Source organism: Cyprinus carpio, chromosome A18, assembly GCF_018340385.1.
Source record: "Cyprinus carpio isolate SPL01 chromosome A18, ASM1834038v1, whole genome shotgun sequence".
NCBI classification, from domain to species: domain Eukaryota; kingdom Metazoa; phylum Chordata; class Actinopteri; order Cypriniformes; family Cyprinidae; genus Cyprinus; species Cyprinus carpio.
In genome coordinates, this window is record NC_056589.1 from 25,508,666 (window position 1) to 25,531,803 (window position 23,138).

A 23,138-nucleotide genomic window follows, 5' to 3' on the forward strand; every position below is an offset into this window, starting at 1 on the left:
ACTGCAGCATGCTAGACTGCTGCCACATGACCTAACCACATTACGTGTTTTTAATTCCAATTAAATAATCTGTTATTTTGTATTTCAGTCCATGTTTGGGTAAAAATTAGTTCACTTTTAGAAGTTCAGTCAAATGATTCATGAAAAAGACAAGTGAAGCATATTGCATTGTGGGATACATACAGCCCAGTGAAGTGTGATATGCTGTATACTGCACATTTAGAGAATATATCATCCATTCATGCATAGAGAAAATTCTTAATATTATACAGAGTATACATAGGCTACAATATGCTACAGAAGCATTGTACTAGTATTTCAAACACTCCTGGAACATGCTGTACTTTTCACAGGTTTGGTTTGATACAGCTTACTATTCTTACTTAATAGTATGAGTAGTATGGTAGTATGCAATTCCAAATTCAGTGTCAAAGGACTGAGTAAACATAAATGTGTCGCTCCAGCAGGGGGAAGCAAAGAGAAAATGTCATTGAAAAAGACTTTCACCATACACCACAGCACCAACACACTCCTAGGGCCCTAAAATCTGCTGAACACTATGGAGATTTAAAACACACTTTCACACGTATTTAGTCAAAAGACTCGACTCCAAAGGGCTGTTAGCATTACATTGTGAAACCTTGTCAAGCAGTGTTTGGATAAGAAGTTGAAAAAGACCTTGACCATTGAAACGTCTCATAAGTGCACAGATGTGATTGGTTGATTCATCTTTCAGGGCACCTGCTGATGGACTGAGATTGGAGGAGTGAACAGGGTGAGAGGGAGGGTACTACAGTAAAGTACAGTAGCGGTGCTCAATAGATTCTGTGTCTTATTCCAGTAAAGCACTGCAGTCATTTCAGCCTCTCAGTGACTCTGTAAAAGAGCAAACAGAGAGAGTCTATATTGTGTTCAGGTCTAAAACTGTGTTGGATCAGAGGCAATTTTCACAAACAGGGAACAAAATAGGATCCCAAAACACTTAAAAATGGTAATCTACTTCAGGAGGGCAAACTAAATATTGTTTGAGTATGTAATTTTTGCAACCTGTAACCAAAATAAAGGACTGTCTAAATACATTTGAACACCTTTTGATTTTATTTTCTAGCAATAAACATACATATACATATACGTATATATATATATATATATATTGTTTGATTTTGTTTTGATTTTATTTAATATATATACACATACATATATATACACGTATTTATATATTATACACATACAATGCTATATATTATACATATATATATAATACACATAATATACACATATATATCACATCTATACCTACATGTATATATTTACACATATATACATACATGTAAATAAATACACATATATATATATATAGATCTATATATACAAATATATACATCATAGACATATAGTATATATATGACATATATAATAATGGTCTATGACACATATATTTGAATATACAATACGATATATACTATATATACTCATATATATGCGGAGTATATATAGTACTATAATATATAGATATTTATATATCTGTATATGCAGGCACTCTGTATATATGTATATTGTATATATATGTTTCTATCTATCTAGATATATATATATGTATACAAGCGCTATGTGTATAACTGAACGTATATATGTATATTTATATTGTAATACCATAGAGTATGTATATATATGTATATATATAGATATATGTATCTAATGCCTACTTACTATATAATAATAATATATGTTATATATGGTATATATCTATATATTAACTGCTATATATATATATATATATATATATCATATATATATAATGTAATAATTTCTATATATATATTGTAACTCATATATAGTATATCATATATAGTGTATATATATATATATATAATGTATATATATGTATATATATTGTAATATATATAATATATATTGTAGTGTATATATATCTATATATTGAACCATCATATATATATATATATATGGTTCACAACAATGCAAATTTGGGAAAAAAAATTAAAAAATCTGAAAATGGAGATTATTTACTTTTTATTGTTATTGCACGCAATGCAGTAGAAATTATCCAAATTGATGTAAATTCTTGTAAAATTCATGGGTGTGAATCTAACTTATCAAACAGTGTTGAAAAACAAAACAGCTATACTTTAAAAAAAAACTCAAATGCTCCATATCTAGAGTGAATTGGAAAAACGGCTTTAGACAGATCAGATATGAATAGTTCTCATCTGAATTTAATCTGAAACAATATGCCATTTGAATTCTACAATACGATTTTAATAGGATTTTAGTAATACTGTGCTGAGTTTCATATTATAATAATGAAGAGAAGAGACACACTAAGACAGACACACAATACACAAGCAGGCAGCTCTGTCTGAGAGAACTGAGGCATCATGAATGCAAGCGTATCCTGTTGCTGTCTGACCCATGACGCAAAAAAACCACACACACACCAGCTCAGGAGGTGTCGAAACTGAACCAGTTCAAGGGCTAATGCTAATTATTTATATTGCATGAAACCGAGAGAGTTACATATCTATTTGTGCTGAAAATCATTAATCATAAGTCACAAGAGTAACAAACAAACATGCTAATAAACAACAATATTCCAATATCTGGACATTTTTGCTTAATAACTGCTGCTTTGATCCTTTGAATAAATAGTAGTAATATTGTCTTTTGATTTTATAGTTTTTTTGAAGTTTTATCATTATAACAATTTGTTTAGTAAATTAAACTAGTAAAATAACTTTTTCCCAATAATGAGACATAAGTTTTTTACATAATTTATGAGACTGCAATACAGTAAACATCCTAAGCTTTTAAATAAAGACAATCAGAAGCCTCTGACCTTGACCTTGAGTGCTGTTATACGGTTTAGACAATCGCATTGCTTCAAAAATCACTCTGAGATCAAAGTCTAACTGTAAAATGAGCTTAAATAAGATTCACAACAGAGACACCAAAACACACAAGCATCAGTGACCGACTCTCATTTACATTAACTCAACTGTTGTTAATACTCTCTAAAATCCTCTTTAAAAGGGCACAGGACTCAGTGAGATCTATAAAACTAATTAACTCAACTGTTGTTAATACTCTCTAAAATCATATTTATAAGGTGTGTGGACTCACACACCTGACAGCACAATTATATTTTTATATCATGACACATACTTAAAAGTCTTGGCATAAGCTGAACACTTGAAACAATATTTCCCTCGAGAACCAGTGTTCCTAAAAGAGTCTCATATTCATACATACTTGAATAAAGAGCCAGAATGAATAAATAAATAAATTAATTAATATTGTATTCTGTGCATAAAACACATTACATATCAAATAACTAAAAAAAATATACATTTTATTCATATTTGACCACATTTTATCTATCAAATAATTTAAAAATATACATTTTATTCATATTTTACCACAACATTCTATGTAACCATCTATCACATAATTAAAAATTGTATTAATATTTTACCATAACATTCTATCTATCTATCTATTAAAAAATACACTTTATCACAACATTATAAATGTATTTTTAGTTAATAAAATTGTATGTTTATTTTTGGTTGTTTTAGTGGATGTGTATTTTGGGATGTGTTATTATTAGTTTATTTTGGGATGTTAATTATTTAATTTTATTTGTAGTTAAGCTGAGGGCAGCATGTGGAGTGTCGCTTCTCCCGTGTCTCCTCCCTCTCAGTATTTAAGCATCTGCTCCATCAGAGCCTGAAGTTTTCTGAGTCAGTACTGAGAGTTTTTCCTGCCAAATCAATCAAAGTCCTTTAAAATCCGCGATTTCAACAGTCTTACACAAGCGTGATAACATGAAATGAGCGGGAAACATCGATATCCTCTCCATATCAGTGTGTCTTTTAAAGTAAGGGGTGAATAAGTTTCTGCTCTGTTTAAAAGTAGCTTTTCGTTGTAACTTTACGAACGGTCTCCTCTTCTCTCTTCAGCAGCTGCGCGTGCATGTCTACCTGAGCTGAGGAACATCATCTAAACCTCGTTCACTGGGACTGTAGAGGAGAACAAACTGCTGTCATGAAACCTCTGCTGCTCGTGTGTGTGTTTCTTCTAGGAGAACAACTGCAAACACTCGCGCTGACGGCTTGCTGTAGCAACAGGTTTAAGTGACAGGGTGCGCGCGGGACACCGGCGCCATTTTAACAGGTCGCTTCTAAAGAGGTGTGTGTATATATAGGTAATCCGGCGAAGACTTTAGTCGATTTTTTGTCAATTTTTATACGCTGCGCTAGTTTTAATTAGGGTTTTGGAAGGTTTTTTTTTTTTTTGTTGTGTATCTATGGTTTTTGGAGGTTTTTATTTGTATCGTAAAAAGCGAGTCAACTGTGTACATTGTATTTCTAATGTACATTACTGAAGAGTATACTAAATATGGTAAATTTGCCCATTAACTTACCATGAGCAATATATTTACATCATTTATTAATTTTTGTTATTGTTCATTAATATAGTGACTAGTTGCAAAGGAAGGTAAATAATAGTATGCAAAGAATAAGTGAAAAATTGAATACTAGTGTACTCAGTTGAAATAAGTATCCAAAGAATGGGTCCTAGTGAAACTGAAGAAGATACTAGACACTATTGGCTTATTTTACTAGTATAATTGAGGATTATTTATGCTATTAAATAAACATACATAGAAGGTAATTATACAGAATACATGTTAAAATGGCTTGCCACGTGTGTGTGTGTGTGTGTGTGTGTGTGTGTGTGTGTGTGTGTGTGTGTGTGTGTGTGTGTGTGTGGTATGTGTCACTTGACTGTCTGCATTTGGCACAGAGAGAGACGTGCCACCTGTAACGTAGTTTCTCAGATTTCCCCATCGTGACCGCTTAGTCATGATATGGATCAGGCTATTTTTAACTCTGACTTGCAGGATGCAACATGGAATCACGCCTTCAACACAATCCACATACCTCAAAAATTTTGGATTAAATTGCATTACTCTTAAATTGCATTAAATATAAACTATTCAATTAAGTGGCATTGATTTTATACATAATTTTATTTACAAAATGCAGGTTTTAAACCTGTAAAAAAGTAGATATAATAAAAGAAATATTGCAAAACAAACAAATACTTGGACACTGGCTATTGGTTTTTCGAACTGACTTCATATATCCACTAAAGCACTACGACAGTCACTTAAATGTAGTTGCTAAAATGTTTATATTCCGAAAAAGCACTACTGTATTTGTTAACAGAGGTGTGACATCATTTTATCTGTATCACTTAGTGTGTCAATACCTTCTGAGGGTTACTTCACCTGTTGGTTTGAATCTTGTAATGATGCCGCTTCAGATTGAATGTCAGCTCAGTGGCTCCCCCTCCTGATGGGGTGAGGCAGTTTCTTCATATTAACAATGAGTCTGGGGCCTTCAAAAGTGAAACAAGCTTACAGGATAAATCTGAACACGCAGTGTGTGCCTAATGTGAGAAAAGGTCAAACAGACGGTGTGAGGTCACAAACACAAACAGCAAGTGATTTAGGACTTTAATGTTCAACTGGAAATTAAATCCTCTTTGGCGTACACACTTGTGCAAGGGCACAATGAATTTACGTAAGGTGGATTTAAGTAGTTTCCCCCCCAAATTAGCCCCTCCAGCACTCTCAGTGAGTGGATTCGATTGCAACATCATTCTTAGCAGTTTGAGTGACTAAGATGGATATTTGTGCATGCTAACGTCTCTCTCTCAGGCCCCATGCAGGGCACTAATGTGGGAACGCTTCTCAACAATCTCTCTCTCTCTTTCTCTCTCAACCTGAAACTTCCAGACTTCCTCATTCTAGTCTTCAGAATAAAACATCACAATACATCACCTCTTCTTACTCTACAATCCAAGAGACTCTTCACCCTGTATTCTGTCTTCCATATTCACAGAAACTTGTGTGTGTGTGTGTGTGTGTGTGTGTGTGTGTGTGTGTGTGTGTGTGTGCGCGTAATCTAGCATCTGAGACTGAAGTGTATGAATGGAGCAGTGGGAAACAGTAGGACTTTAGCTTGGGGCAGAGGCTTAGAAGGGCTTATGCTGGGACGGGGTGATTGAGAAACTGTGCCTGATTTCAATTCTGTATACAGTTATGATGCACAGGGGCTTTTCTTATCTAATCATACGTACGACTGCAACAAAGGGTGTCAAACTAATTAAGATAAGAAGCCGGATTTCATCACGATAATGTAAGTGAAACCAATTACAAAGTGCATGTAAAAGAAAGAAGTTCAACACGATCAAAGGAAAGAGTTCACTGATAAAAGAACTCCTGAATTTTAATAAAATTTTAACTGTGCCATCAAAAAGGAAAGGATGCTGAATTGGATTTGTACATTTAAATTTAAAGTAGAATTGAAAAGAACTGAAATAAAGTTTACATTTTTAACTAGAAAGAAAAGTTTGTCAATATAGACTCTGAATGCTGGCTTGACAAAGACTTGTTTGAAAGTTTAGAAAAATAAGTTTTTAAGTTTGTGGGTTTATAGACAGAACAATGAACAGAATTATAGAATATCAAAACAATCAATAGAGCAACAGACAGAACAGCTGAGCTGACAGAACGACAGAGCAGTAGATAGAACAACAAAACGATTCAGACGGACAGATACACTAAAACATTGTTAAAGCTCTTAATGATGTAGGTGTGTTGTTCAGGAAAGGTTTGACAGCATTTAGGCTGATGGTGACCTTCACAAGAGGGAAAGCAGTGTGTGTTTTGTTGGTAAGCAGTGTGTGTAGCGCATGTTAAATGAGGAATGTGTTTTGGAAAATCCAATGATTCCAGGCTTGTTCAGTCTTTCCTGCTCTGGCCCACATTTAATGATATGAAGGAGCAAGTCCAGCACACACACACACAGGCCTGTACTGACCCCGAGCCCCGGTGGTCCCACATCTTCGGTTCCGCTAAAAGACTCACCACATAATGCCAGCTATTCAGCCGCTGCCTACAGTGCTGCTCGTGCAGCTGAAGTGAGTTTAAATCTGGCACGCAGTACATTTTCTACATCAATCAAATTTTAGTAATGTGTATTAAAACCCAAGTTTAGCTAGTTAGCATGTTCCTGCTAGTCCCTACTGGTAGATACTATACCTACGCTATCTGGCACCTAAAAACATTTCTTAGTATCAATGGTAAAACAGTTGTGCTACTTAATATTTTCCAACAGGTTTGCTATCAAATGGAGTGCTAAACAAAGGTTTGCATAGGATTGACAAACATTTAAATGCTCCTTATGCCCGGAAACCAGTTCCGGTTCTGGTTGACTTAATCAATGCAGCCTAACAATCCTTTAACAGATTTGAGTTATAGAAGTGTGTTGTGGAAAAGGAAAAGGAAAAGATACAGTGATCGTGTGTGTGTTATGCTGCTACCAGTTTAGTTTAGTACTGTTCCTGTTAAATTATGTTTTGGTTTAGATTTGGTTTAGTGTACTATATTATATACTAATGTAATGCGTAAAGTAATAGAATGAAATGAAGCATATAATATAAGATGAGATGTACACACGGACAAATACATACTTACACTCTGATATCATGCTTAGAATTTACAAATATATAGATAAATATATAAAATATATCTGCATAAAATAATATAGTGTGATGTAATATTTATATATGATATATATGCATAAAATAATATAGTGTGATGTAATAGATATTTATATTTTATATATATATGTATTGAGGTTCCTGAATTAAGCGGTTTGACATTTGGAATTTGAGTGTCACAGGATTACTTGTCTGGCTGAACAATGGCAGATGTTTGGAATTCATTTGGAAAATAATATTATTTATTCTAACAAAAAAAAACTGCTCAATGCCTCCTGAGGTGCCAGACTGAAGATAGGGAAGCACGTGAAGGAGTGTGTTGTAGAGTGAGGGAATATTAGTGCATGCCACAAATACCTCAGACTACAGCCAGAGAATAGTGATTGATTGTTCTTAATTTTTTAATTTGATTGATTGCTTATTATTATCATGCTTCTAATATTATATTTATGATGATATTAATGTTGTCTAGTACTTAACCTAAGTCAGCTTCTAAGTGAATGTCTGAATGATGTATTTAAATAGATCTGGTCAATGCATGCATGTGCTCCACTGGTGGTCAACCAAATTATTTCTCTTTCTCTCACCAGATCGAGTTTTCAGCAAACCCGGGAAGCTTTCAGAAAAACAGGGTGGTATCGCCATGGAAACCATCATCATTCCTTCAATAGCTTTGAGTGCCGGGGCAAGAGAGCGCCGTGCGGTCTGGAGGGCCCTCCTGCATAAAGGACCCCCACTGAAACAGACCAACACACCAGCCAATCAAAACAGGGAACATTTCCGAGAATATCGGCATGACCTCAGAGGGTCACGCAGTCACCCACAGGGTCAGCTGATGCGTGTGGGATGCGTCCTCGGCACATGCCAGGTACAAAACCTCAGCCACCGGCTCTACCAGCTGAATGGCCCAAACGGACGGCAAGATGCACCAATCAATCCCAGAAGTCCACATAGTTATGGATAAGACTATGACCACACAGCAAAAACCTATCCAAAATGTGACAACAGAAGACCACCGAACCCAGTGGGCAACAAACTCTACAGCTGCCGTAATCAATTTACAGGAGTCCTGTCATGAGAAATCAAATTCTCTTGATCGTTTGAAATAAGAGTTCAATGTGCTTACTGTAACTTTAAGAACTCTAAACGTCCCCTAAACAAGCATCTGTTGAAACTGAACCACAAAAACAACTTGTTACAAACTTCTGCAACTCTGATGTCATCTAACATTAACATACAGTATGATCGCCGAGATTAACATGCAAGCTTCTATTTCAATGTTCAGAAACTTGGCCTGGCCTTCATATGGAGTAGTAAGGAGGGAAAGTTTGAGAAACCTTGTGCTGTTCCTGACTGTGTGTAGCACCTACTGCTCTGCAGATAGGTTTTCATCTCAGCATGGATTGTTTAATGAATCTCTTTAATGTCTTAAAGTAATGCAACTTTGGAACAAATAGAAAACACTACTAAAAAAACAACTTCGTAGATCTCAGGGAAGAGCATAAAATCGTAAACATCATATGTCCCTATTTAACAATCAATTGTCCTTTTCTAAAGGCCAAATTCAGGTGAAAGTCGTAATATTTCCCACCTAAGTGGTTTCCCACTTATGATACCTCATGCACATCTGCAATGAATCGACTTGAACCTTCATTATCTTAACAGTAATCCCACACTGTCTGAGAAGATTGCCGTCTCTTTCTCTCGCTCTCTAAGCCAGGACAAATCGGCCTTGACTGAGCCACCTAAAGCGGAACAGTGCTTCAATGTGAACATCTTAAAGAATAAACTTCCTGTATTTGGACACTTAAGCTGTACTTTTTTATGAATCTAACTGCATTAGATAAAATATTATAACAAAATTTTAATCAAAGTTGTTTCAATTGAATTCAGATGAAATAAATGAGCTACACAAGTTGATTAAAACTGTAAAAATGCCACAGAAAGTGCAGTTAGCTCTGAGAAAAGCTGTTTTTTTTTTTTTACAGATACCATTCACTTTGATATTTTGTCATCTTAAAGGGATAGTTCACCCAAAAATAAAAAATTGATGTTTATCTGCTTACCCCCAGGGCACCCAAGATGTACTGTAGGTGACTTTGTTTCTTCAGTAGAACACAAACAGAGGTTTTTAACTCAAACCGTTGCAGTCTGTCAGTCATACAATGTAAGTGGATGGGAATCCCGGCTTTGAGAGTCCAAAAACATACACAAACAAAACCAAATTAAACCCTGCAGCTTGTGACAATACATTGATGTATAAAGACACAAAACGATCGGTCTGTGCAAGAAATGAACAGTATTTATATAGGGTTTTTTTTACCTTTGGTTTTCACCGCAATGTCTGAACTGTCCTGTTCAGAGGTAATAAACAATAAACTGTTCAGTTTCTTGCACGGACCGATTGTTTTGTGTCTTTACACATCAATGTATCGTCACGAGCTGCAGGGTTTAATTTGGTTTTGTTTATGTACGTTTTATGACTGATTCCCATCCACTTACATTATACGACTGACAGACTGCAAGGGTCTGTTTGTGTTCTACTGAAGAAACAAAGTCAACTACGTCTTGGATGCCCAGGGGGTAAGCAGATAAACATCAATTTTTTATTTTTGGGTGAACTATCCCTTTAATGGTAACTGTTTTTAAACATTTTCTGGAACTCTCCTCCCATCAGCCATTGGCTGGAAAAACAGGTAGTCCCACCTCAAACTCACACCATTGGCTGAGCCAATGTCAACTTGTTAGGCCGCTCAAACCAACAGAGTAATGTTACGAGCGTCACAGACCCACACTGTTTACACTCTTCAGGGAAATAAAAGTCTTACTTACAGCTGTCTCTGCACTTTACACTAGGATTGGAGACAGTATTTTCACTTCGAAAAATTACACACAGCCACTTTGTGTGTCCACATACCTTTTGGGACCACTGTATATTCCCATTTAAAACCTAAAATTTAAAATTTTTATCCATAAAGCTCTCAAACTTTCAACACTGACTGATCGTATACGTTGCAAATGCCAGTCTCACAAAATTAAAATCACAAATAAAACAGAGGCAACCAATTTAAACACAACCCTCTGGCCAAACACACACACACCTTCAGTTTGTCATAGTGTGTCAGTGGTGGAGTGTCTGCTATCCTCATGTTCACATATAGGTCAAATGTTTCTATTAAACATAAAGCACTTTAAGAGTGACATGATCGGTTTCCTTCTTTAATGCCATTGACTTGAATGGAAGAGATGTTATTTAATTCTAAGTTAACAAAAGCTTGTGTAAATATTTTGCAAGTATATAATGACTGTTTGTAGTTATGTGTCAGTGCTGTGTATTTTAATATGATTTAGCTGTTTCAATAAACAAAACAAATGCAAATGGTTATTGTTTCATGTTTGTTAGTGTCATGAGGGCAGCTGTAATAGAATTCAAACACATATAGTAAATTCACAGATCATTACCACTGTCCAAAAAAAAAAATTCTTAACTGTGGAGAGAAAAAACAGGTAATGTATGGCCTTTAGGGCTTACTGCTTTTATGAAAACAGCAGCAACAAGAATAAGATAAAATACACCAATTTGTAATAAACTGTTTGAATAGTTGGGGTCGGTAAGATTTTATAATGTCTGTAAAGGAAGTCTCTTTTGCTCACCAAGGCTGCATTTATTTGTTCAAAAATACAGTAAATACTAAAACATTAACATTTAAAATTGTTTTCTACTGTAATATATATTTTAAAATGTAATTTATTCCCTTGATGCAAAGTCTTCATTGTCACATGATCCTTCAGAAAACATTCTAATATGCTGATTTGCTGATTAAGAAATATTATTATCAATGTTGAAAACAGCTGTGCTCCTTAATATTTTTGTGGAAACCATAATACTTTATCCAGGAATTTTTGATGGATAGAAAGTAACAAAAACAGCTTTTATTTGAGCTAGAAATCTTTTATAACATAATAAATTTATTTATTGGCTCTTTTGATCAAATTAATACATCCTTGTTGAATAAAAGTATAGTAAGTAATGGGTATTTTTGCCTACTATTTTTTTGTACTAATAATAAGTTTTCAAACATAGCCTACTATTAATTTGACATATAGTGCTTTTTACTTACTGAACATAGGGAAAGAACTTTAGTCAGATGTCTCTCTCTTACCTAATTAGAGACCCTTTCTTACAACATTCTCCTTGCATGACGTCTACTCAGGAGAGTTTTAGGTTAGACCGCCATCTGATTGTAGGTGGGGGGATTGAATGAACAGCGCTCTCTTCCAAACTCAATATCCACGACTTAGCATGCTTCCTGAATATCTGCAAATGCATTATAGTGTTTTTATGCTTTAGTACAGTCAAAAAATTTTAATATATGTTATAATGATTCACTGGATTAGTTTTTGTCACTGAACTAAACTCAATTAAACATCTACAAAAAAATAAATTAAAAAAAAGGTGAAAACCAAACTAAAACAAATATAGTGATGTATAGTAATGAAGTAACATAAAAGCACTCCCACTCTAAATTACTGTTAAACCAAAATCCCTTAGTCACTGTAACATACAATGTGTCCTTTCTGAACCAGACTGTATTCGGGCCAAGATATCCCAGTTTTGAGCACTCAAACACTCAAACACACACATTTACGCACAATGTCAGACCCCTGGAAGCTTCAGAGAGAAAGTGAAGTGGAGAAAGTTAAAGTGTTAATAGTTTTTCCCACTACAGTTAGAGAACTCATATGTGCAGCATTGATAAATAGAGCGGTCAGAGACACCAAACACACAACATCCTCCTTCATCCTCAACAACACAATCTCAGCTCAACCATGAGGGTGGCGCACCTGGTGTATACCTGACATTCAGACAATCATTCACCTCAATGACACTTCAAATAATGTATAGTTTTTGCTCTGTGGTCAATAAAAATGGGTGAAAAAACTACAGCCAATTAGAAAGCACCCATGAAACTTTGGCACTTTGGAATTTTCTTCAGATAAAACAAAAGAAAATAAAGTGATAAAGGTGAACAAGGTGTAAATAAAACAAGATGAATTTATACTGTGGGAATCTTTCCTACAATGTAAAATAAAAAGAAATAATAAGTATTAGACTTTATCTTATTATTATTATATTAGAATCTTATGTCTTCGTATGTATATTTAAGATAAAAATTTATTTAACTTTAAATTGTTTAATATTAAAATTTCTTTGGAAATAATGGCGCTTGGGTCACTGTATACTTTTCTACGTTTATTAAAAATGTTACAAAACATTAAAGCCGAGTGTTGTTTTTTTGCACATCGTCACTCATATTAACACAACAGACATGCGATACTACATCACAGTGGCCAAATATGTAATTACAACACAATACACAAATATCACAGACCATAACCAGTTACAGTCCGATAAACAATTTCACGTCCTATACAAGATGACAGTCGAAGTAAAGACTATTTAAAAATGTCATATCTTCTGATATCTAGATTTCTCTGATGCTCTTGGCGTACAGTAAGGCACAGCACATACTGGGCTTCATTCATAAAACACAAGCCGAACAAAATAATGTCTGTCTAAATTGTTCATAAAATCACAAGTGCTGTTTTTGGAATTCTGTTGCATTCAAAGTGTAATTTATGTAAGGATGATTTTAAAAACATAAATTTCCCTCTTCTGTTTAATGAGGTCCAGTATGTGCATTTAAATGTACAGTTTCTTAGTTATTTTTAGGTCTCATGGTGGAAGACATCCTGCTTTTGTTTAATATGATATGTAGGGTGCAAGCAGTTAGTGCATACTGGGAAAACAATAACCTACCTTATTTTGCAATCAAAGTCCAAAAGACAAAAGTTTTGCAGTGTGAACCTTCAATCTGTTTTAGTTGAACTAAACCAGCGGGCACATCCAGGACACTACTGGGAAACATGAATGCGTCACTACACTGCCTACATCTCTCAAAACTGCCTGTGAAAACAGAGAAGAGTCAATGTTTTGACACAACGAGGGTGGAAGTACTGATGTTTTGGGGTAGATGTCATTACCCTGAGCTGGTATTATAGTCCAGAGTGTTTCATTTAAAGCCACAGACGATCATTTGAAAAAACCTCACTTCCTTTTCCTGAGGCTGTCCACGTCCGTTTCCTCTGTGTTCACTTCCTCTTCAATTTCTCCTTCCTGTTCTTCCTCACTCGTTGCATCTTCTTCCTGCTCTTTTCCATCTTCCTCTGCATCATCTTTCGCATCCTCCTCCTCATGTTTTTTTGCCTCCTCTTCCGCCACATTCCATCCTGTTTCCTGTTTATCTGCATGTTTGTTCTGGAGCGATTCGTGCTGGTGATGACGTGCACGTGATCGCAGAGAGTTGAGGAGACACACGGTCGCTGCCGAGCTGAAGAGAGTCCAGAGCAGAAGAGGAGTCGGCATCTCACGAGCATGCTTCCCAACATGACGCAATAACTGCGGCAGCCAAGCATTGGAGCTGCGCCTCGGAGGAGCTTTATCCTGATGGACAAAAAGAAAGAGATCTAAATGACATTTAAAACAAAATCAAGAGCATTAAATCTTCATTATACAAGACATGACTTTGTGAGTGAGGAGGAGTGAGCAGAGCCATATCTAGAGACCAAAACATAAGAAATATTTGAGGGTCAACTGCTAACCAATAGGCCAAAAATATCATAGCAATGGATAGTAATAACATTTAAAAAAAAAAAAAAAAAAAAAAACCTTTGTTCTTCAAAAAATAAATTAATAAATCAATAACTTATAATAATAATAATAATAATAATAATATTTTTTTTAAGTTTTATTTTATTTTTTTTTTTAATTAAAAAAAAAAAGTTTTTTTGGAGAAAATTTTTTTTTTTTAAATATTATTATTTAGATAAGTTTTAATTTCCTGATATAAAATATACTGAAGGAAGCAAATCATATCATCAACAAGGAAAAACATTTTTAATACCCATTACTTTAACTTGTATATTCATGTATTCATTATCTTAAGCATTCATATAAGGCTGCACAATTAATCAAAAAAAGATATTAAAACTAAAATCACAAAATCATAATTTTAATTTATTATTATTAAAATATATTCATTTTTTACAATGAAATATTTCTTGTTTTTCAGTAATGTTTTATATTATTATTATTATTATTATTATTATTATTATTATTATTATTATTAATTGCATTAAAAATAATTCATAGCCATAGTGAAATATAAGCACAACATTTTAGATGGATTTTAAATAGATTTTTTTTTTAATCAGAATTTTTTTTCCCCACATTCTCAGCCCTATATTCATATATAGACTGAAGATAAAATTTATTTTACATTAAATTGTGAGGTACTAGGCTATACCTTATAATCTTTGTAAATACTAACACTTATACCAGTGCAAGTTTGTTAAAAATATTACAAAGCATTAAAGTGGCATGCTTTTTGTGCAAACAATATTTTAATGATATTTTAACAGTTTCATTGTGTTTCCTCCTCATTATATCATCTCTCCATAAATAATACAAACACACACTGTCTCTTTATTTCAGCTATTAAATGTCTGTATTTATCTATGCTTGTGCATGTTCAAGTAAAATGATTCAAAAGTACTGTTTGTTGAATCAAAATACCCTGCAGATAGACTTTAGGTCTGTTTGTTCTCCTCTGAGGTTATCGACATTCAAAATGTGTCCCAATTTAATTACACTTTCACTTTTAACAGCAGACTTGTTTCTTACCTTTAACCCATGCTGATCCAGCATCTGTTCAAGGTAAGAGTCACCGAGGTGCACCATGGGATAGAACTCTTCCACGTACACCCGTCTCCACCATCGCTGAGGATATGACCTAAACACACACACAACCAATATGACAAAGTCACAAAGACAGAAAATGCAACCAATGAAGTAAAAAAAAAAAAAATAAAAAATAAAATTACCTGAAAAAAAAATGATATATATTTTAATATATTACTCCCTTTCATTAAGTTTAAATTTAAGTGCTAAAATATCTAAAACTAAATAAATAAAAATTAATAAATACAAAAAAAAAGAATGTTAAATATTTAAAAATTATATAAATAAATAAAAATAAACTTAAGTGGAAAAATGTATAAATACTAAATAGACATTATTTTAACTAAAAATAAAATAGAAAATATACAAATAAAGAGTATATAAATATAAATCAAAATATCAAAATAAAAAAAAATATAAGAAAAGAAAAGAAAAAAGGAAAGGAAAGGAAAACTGGTGTGCGCTTACCCGTCCTCTTTGGGCTTGGTAAACCAGTATTTGTAGCGGTGAGCTCGGAGGTATGCAGGGGGCTGTTTGCTGAACGGATACTGAGACTCATCTGTCTGAATGAGTCTGATCACTGCACAACACACACATGGAATGTTTCCACAGTATTGTATAAAACACTGCATCTTGTTCAGACTGATGCACTTGATGCATTTAAATCTCATGCATGCACAAGCAAACACACGTTCTCTCACCGTCTCGTTTGCCCTGCAGGAGTCTGTGTAGGAGGCTGCTGAACCAGGGGCTCTGTGTGTGCGGCCCCAAAGCAGCAAACCACATCTGCCAGTCCAGCCTGGGCTGGTGCGGAGCCACCACAGGAGGCGCTGCACTCACGTTCCCCGGCTTATACATGAACTCGATCTCCTGCAAAAAGTATAAAAACAACAGTTACTGAACACAATCATATACATTTAGAGTTACAGTAGATATTTTTACATGTACTGATTTTTTTCAATCCATATTAATCCAAACCACTTTTAGATTCTGAACGTTCTTCAATCCTATGGAGGCATCAATTCAATTACAGATTACAGAAAAACAGATTACTTGGGTGCATGTAAATGTAGCGAGTTTTAATTTAAACCAACTGAATAATTAACTTCACCTTAAAGCTGGTGCATATAAAAAAATTCTAAATAGTTAATATTTTTGCAATTTTGAGGTTTCTTGCCGCAAAAAAAACTACATACATCACCTTTAATATCCTGGTCAGATGATATTTCATTGATTCAATGTTTGAACCTACAACTTTTCAGTTACTAGCCAGTATTTCAGATTTTGTTGGCCTTTTTTTTTTTTATAATATGTTTTCATATTGTACATTTCGTCTGTCTCCTTCACATACAAAACAATGCTGTAATTCGGACACCTCAAATACTTGTAAACTGACCGTCCATGTGTTGCGATCCATACTGCCTTCAATGACCACTTCTGGACGGCCTCCAACCCCGGTCATTCTCCGGAATAATCCATATGAGCTGACCAGCTGGTAACGGTCGGTCACCTCAAACGCTGTCCGGATCCCAGGCCAGAGGTTACTGTGTGCATCGTACTCAATGTAGGTGTATGGAACCTGCAAACACACTTCATTATTACAGCCATTATTTCTACATAACTTAAAGGGACAGTTTACAAAAAGAAAGAAAGAATGAATTCTGTGTGCACTATGCTTGAAGTACACAGTGTGTATATTGTGATAAGCTTTAAGGTTTGAACAGGTGGAAGCATGAATGAGATTTTGACAGAAAAATATGGAAGGCAAGATTTACTGATGATCCACTGCCATTATAAAGCTTGGAAGAGCCAGGACATTTTTTTAATACAACACTGATTGTATTCGTATGAAAGAAGAAAGTCATATACACCTAGGATGGCTTGAGGGTAAGTAAATCATGGGGTAATATTCATTTTTGGGTGAAATTTCCCTTTAAGGACACACAAACAGGAAGTAGTGCTGCTGACATTAAATAAAACTAAAATAAACATTAAGAGAAATATAATAAAATATATAAAAAGCATACTTATTTTATTACAGGCAAAATTTCTCATTTTCATTTATTTTATGTTGAAATATTAAAAATAAAATTAAATGGACATATTTAGAAAAACGAATAAAAACAACAAAAACATAACAAAATGACTACTAAAACAGAAAATATAAAAAAGGTCATTCAAAATATTAAAGAAATACTATAAACGTATAATGATGACAGAGACAGGAAGTTTACTGACTAGACTGATGGCAAACATGGAGACTGTAGCCGCAGCCATGACCGCCCACTGGATTGTGTTCCAGAGACGCCACAACACTCCTCTCACACACGCACACCTGAAACAAAAACATCTGTTCTATCAGGACATACTGAGCCAACAGATCAGATGAAGACTAACCCACAACACTCACTTAAACATGGCCGAAATGACCTCCCATGTGAGAGACAGCACGCCAATCCAGATACTGGGCACCGTGACCGTCTTCAGAAAGCCGTTGAACTCAAAATACGTAAATGCTGAGGAGACAAAAACAGATTAATGGCACTGAACGACAAGTGAACTGAATAAGACGAAGTCAAAAGCTTCACCTGTTCTGGAGGAGATGCTCTTATTTTCCCAGTCCACCTGCAGGTCAAAGTATCTGACGCTCCAGTAGCCAAGCACAGCGTATGTGCCGATCTCTAACACCACAGCCAACCAAGAGCACAGAGTCTGCAATGATGCTGGAAAACAACAATAAAAAGAACCCGGATTTCACATCTCATCCTAACAGGGCACAACAAACATTTCCGACATCATGTAGTACTTAAAACAACACACAAAAAAATACAAAAACATGAAGCAGCACAAAAAATAAGTATTTTTTCAAAATCAGCATATTAGAATGATTTCTGGAAGATGATGTGACATTGCAGACGGGAGTAATGATGCTGAAAATTCAGCTTTGCATCGCAGGTATAAATTAAATTTTTATATATATTTAAATAGAAAACAGTTATTTTAAATTGTAATATTATTTCACAATATTACTGCTTTTACTGTTATTTTGAACAAATAAATGCAGCCTTGGTGAGCATAAGAGACTTCTGTCAAAAACATCCATACTGCTCTCAGTCTTTGGCATGTATCTCCGGAGCCAGAAGTTCACATGTTGGTCATCCAGCAGCGACATGCACAGGGTGATGGTGAGAATATTAAAGAAGTTATAATTCCCAGACAGGATGATGAACACCTGTATCAGAACCTGTAACACACCAAGTTGTCACATTAATGCACAAACTCAGGGCAGCTTCTCTATTTCTGATCAAACACACACATACTCTCTCACCTGCACGTAGAAGGCGACAAGTCTGTGTCTTCGTATGGGGCTGAAGAACATGAAGGGAACGGCGATCTCGATCACAAACGTTCCCACCACACTGAGTTTCTGGAACCACACCGGCAGCTGATGAGCAAACCAGGCCAGCGGGGTCGGTATACACTGGGTCTCATAGTGATAGGTCAAAGCTGACGAGACAATAATACAACAGTGTTTGACGGTGAACTGGCATGAATAATTCAATGTGTATATTTAATTTCAGACATAACAAAAGCAATACATACGTTTAGAGGCAGCACTGTCAAAACTTTCATGGGATTTACTACTTAAACTTAAATTAGAGTAAAGTGTGGAAAAATAAACTAAGGCTAATGATTAGAGCGGAATACTAGCATGCTGCTTTTTTAACAGATGTAAAAAAAAAAAAAATACATGTGTAAATAAACAACTCTCTCTCCCTCTCTGTATATATATATATACTAAAAAAAAAAAAAAAGTAATTCACTTTAAATTCCAGAATAGAGGCATCTGCTACCTAAACATTATGCATTTAGGCTTACAAATAAAAGTCTTAAAAATAATAAACAATTTAATTGTTTATTAAAATGGAAAGGAAATCTTACGCAAAACGTTAAAATAAATAAATACAATTTGCACATTTATTTAAAAAAGGCCATCTTCTCTTAGCTATTCAAACTAGTGACATTTTATAAATAAATGATCATGGAACAACACATTATTTTCAGGTACAGTAGTCTACCTACAAATAAAAACAAATAAATTATTATTTGTCTTTTAAAGACAAATAAATTATTTGCTTACAGTCTATAACATTTTTTATCCATGACATAACCATTTTCTGTATCTTTATTCTTCCATTATATTTTTCTTTGAACTTTTTTTTAATTACATTTTTTTTTTTAAAGAAAAACAATGTTAAAATAGTTTAAAAATTCAGTTGTTTTTAAAGAATGTAAGAAATTATGATCACATGAACTCACTACACTGCAAGTTTAATTTATAAAGATTTGAGAATTTTAAAAAAGCAATTGTTCTGCAAAAATTCCTTGAGGAAAAACGTGTCCCAAAAAAAACAAAACTAAAGATTCTGCTTCCATTTCATTTGTCACGCAAGAAATGAAAGGTCAATTTGAGAGCACTGCATTGTGGGACACTGTATCTCACACTGTGCTTTAACAGGTCACTTGAGTATTTTGTGCATGCGGAATACATACTGTAAAAACACATACTGCTGTTTTTAGTATAATAGGATATTCTGAACATTTCAGCAGCAAATCCAGAAAATGTGGGCACAAATATATTCTACAAATCTCAGCTGATTCCTCACCGGTCAGGCCCCACCAGGTGGGACAGCGGCTGGTCAGTTTGACGACACCTGATGCAAACATCAGCCGAAACAACAGCCAGCGCGCCAGCCAGAAAGTCACGTTGTCATGGAGACGCTCCTTTGTAGACCAGGGCATTTTCATGGGAGCGATGAGAATGGCCAAGAAGCCCGTCTCCAGCAAGAGGTTATCCCTGAGATCAAGACGTTTTGACACAGATTCGAACTCTGGCTTCTGATGTGCTGAAGTCATTTCAAACTAACACAGACGTGAGACTACTGTAAATAACACTCTGAGTGTCTCTCGAGGTCAAGACTGTTTTGTAGCTACGGTTGTAAAGCAGTTAAACAAAGCCATAGACAGTTACATAACAGACGTAATTTGGGGAATAAGAAGATTTGTGAATCAATAAAACATCTGGTGGTGACAGAAAATCCAATACTCACCACTGAAAGTATAAGAAGACCTGGCCCACCTACAGAAACAAGAAGCACTACATTTCAGTATCTTTTACATTAACTTCTAACTTCACATTTTTTGCCCTTGATAAGTAGTATTCATGAATTATGTAAATATGCATTAAAAAAAATTATGCAATTAAAAACTATGTATTGTAATATATATTGGCCAATATTTTGCCATTATTTTGATTATCACCATCAGCCAATGACCAGGTCAAGGAGTTTTTTTAGATACAAATTTTGGTTTAATTTTAAATTATTTTTAAAAAGTTTTTAGGGGGAAAAACATAAGCATTTTTTTTTGCTGTCAGGCATAGGCCACCTGTTCTTTATATAAGAACACAAGCCAGTGAAAACCACATATTGGTCTATCACTAGTGCTATCAGTGCTGTATATGAGCCGAGTCTGTACCTGGTAGAGGGACAGATAGAGTATCCAGAGCACCAAGAAGACTCTGCAGTCTCTGAGCACCGGCAGAGCCAGAGTCATTAAACTGAGCAGGGCTCCGGTCAGACTCAGCAGCTCCATGCACTGCTGCGTGTCCAAACCCAGACGCGGACCGAACCACAGCAGGGTGGGAGAATCCTTCAGCTGCTCCACAACACTCTTCCCAGACACCCGCAGCTGCCACCGCGCCGGCAGCACACCCTCGTTCCCATACAGCCCTAAAGATGAAGAGAGAGAACTCACACGGTCAATGCCACAAAATGCTTTTTGATTAGTGACCTAAAAATGGTGCAGAATCTGAAAAGTCATTTTATGTCAGTGTCACTTTAAGTTTTAGACATTGCAGAATCCTAAAACTCTATTTCCAGGTTTCAGGTCCCACATTGTTTATGGGTTTATATGACTTTTGCATTGTAAGTGTGGGTTATTTCACTTTAATGACAATGATATGGATCTGATAAAAATGCTCATATATATATACACGTTATAAGAGCATTTTTATCAGGCTCCTATGTTTATGTTCAGTTATTTCCGATATATGACATGCATTTTCTCTTGAGTGAAAGCACGGCTGTAATATTCCGACTTCCCCAGATTTTAATATAGGCTAGTGTCTTAGATTTTACAGTCTGGGTGTTTCTGAACAGGCGTCAACGTGCTCCATCTAATCTGAGTTTTTTTTTTTTTTTTTTGCACAGACCGTTCTGCAAGATATATTTAATACTGCATGTGTCACTGATGAACGTGTGCTGTTAGCTCAATACATGCAAGTTAAACAAATCTAAACTCACCTGGGATCTGTACGTAAAGAGACGCGAAGGCAAACATATAAATAGCAGACAGGCACCACAAGAACACATGCCTCGGCAACCTTATTTCCCCCATTATTTGTGCAATAAACTCTCAAAGGAAACAGATGGAGTTGGAATCCTCAAGATGGAGATCAGGAAGGTTTGAAGCGCAGGACTGACTGAGCGACACGTCTGACGCGACGCGCAGGAAGGAACTGAGAAACGCGCTGCTCGCCAACGAACCCTACAATGGCGAAGATTTGGCTCATGAATATTAATTACGTCAAGCTCTGGGACGTGAAATTGATTGGTTGACTGGTGAACGTTAGTTTGTGGACGTTAGAGAACTGGCGAATTGATGATCCCTGCTGGAGTGACCGTTTGACTTTTCATAAATATGTATTACGTCAGAGACGCTCGTCCGTGAGAGCAGCCGATTGGCTGAAAAGCAGACTTAGTAGGCGTTAAGTTAAAACTCGTCTAATGAATATTAAGTAGGTTGCGTATTTACCTGGGGTCTCATTTATAAAACTCTGCGTAGATTTCATCCTAAAAGTGTACGTAGGCACAAAAGCTAGATTTTGCGTACGCACAAAAGTTTTCAGATTTATAAAACCACGCCAGAACTTGAGCAAAAAACCCTTTATAAATCTCAGTCAGGGGAAGACGTGCGTACGTGCATCTCCTCCCCGACTCCTCCCCGAAATCACCATATATGGAGCTTACACCGCCTAGTTTTACTATGCATAACCTCATCTGCATATCATTTCCATGCATATTCCCATCCTCTTGACACCATATTTAACACCGTTAAAGGTACAAATCAAGGAAATATGAGATACGGAGTATAAATGCCATTTGTGCCATACACAATTTTTATAATAATAATAATATTCATATTCTATATTCTTGTAGAATAATATTCTTATGTTTTACCATAAATATATCAAAATCCATAAAAACAAAACTGTTTACAATAGTTCTCAGATTTCAGAATTGAGTTGATCTCATTCCTTTCCACTGGCCAAATAGTATTTCAATTGTTTTAAACAATTCAAATCAAATTAAATTTATGCAGTTCTTGGTGAACATATTTTAGCTATTTTTAGCTACATTTATTGCAGTGTAAATAGAATTGACTGACTCAGCGCGTCACTGACAAAGTAGCCTATTTAAAAAAAAAAAAAAAAAAAAAAAAAAAAAAATGCAAAATTACCATTTTCTTTAAGTTGTATTCTTCAACCACGCTCTCTCTCTCTCTCACACACACACACACATATATATTTTAAGATAGTATCATTTGTTAGAAGTTAAGACGTTTTTATACTGATGTAAGCTCAGAATTAGGAAGTGCATTTTTAATGTCTGGCGACTACTAGCGG

At 35.0% G+C, this 23,138-nt stretch overlaps 1 protein-coding gene across 1 annotated transcript; it reads right to left on the bottom strand.

The window, feature by feature from the left end:
- Positions 1 to 12,834: 12,834 nt before the first annotated feature.
- Positions 12,835 to 21,995, bottom strand: LOC109109502 (lipase maturation factor 2-like). The gene is made up of 14 exons (XM_042775640.1): positions 21,757 to 21,995; positions 20,930 to 21,183; positions 20,503 to 20,531; positions 20,059 to 20,249; positions 18,720 to 18,898; positions 18,497 to 18,635; positions 17,980 to 18,114; positions 17,802 to 17,907; positions 17,630 to 17,726; positions 16,788 to 16,970; positions 16,093 to 16,261; positions 15,860 to 15,971; positions 15,335 to 15,443; positions 12,835 to 14,095 (listed from the first exon to the last, which is right to left on the bottom strand). The coding sequence occupies exons 1-14, from the start codon at positions 21,848 to 21,850 to the stop codon at positions 13,700 to 13,702; spliced, it is 2,193 nt and encodes a 730-aa protein (XP_042631574.1). The 5' UTR covers positions 21,851 to 21,995; the 3' UTR covers positions 12,835 to 13,699.
- Between the last annotated feature and the right edge of the window lie 1,143 nt (positions 21,996 to 23,138).

Bases quoted from the DNA above. Each gene is read 5' to 3' on its own strand.
- LOC109109502 (XM_042775640.1), bottom strand. From the start codon at position 21,850: ATGGGGGAAATAAGGTTGCCGAGGCATGTGTTCTTGTGGTGCCTGTCT. The intron at 20,532-20,929 runs GTACAGACTCGG...TTGTTTCTGTAG, and splicing joins TCTATCTGTCCCTCTACCAG to GTGGGCCAGGTCTTCTTATA. The intron at 17,908-17,979 runs GTGAAGCTTTTG...TTGTCTCCTCAG, and splicing joins GAGCATCTCCTCCAGAACAG to CATTTACGTATTTTGAGTTC.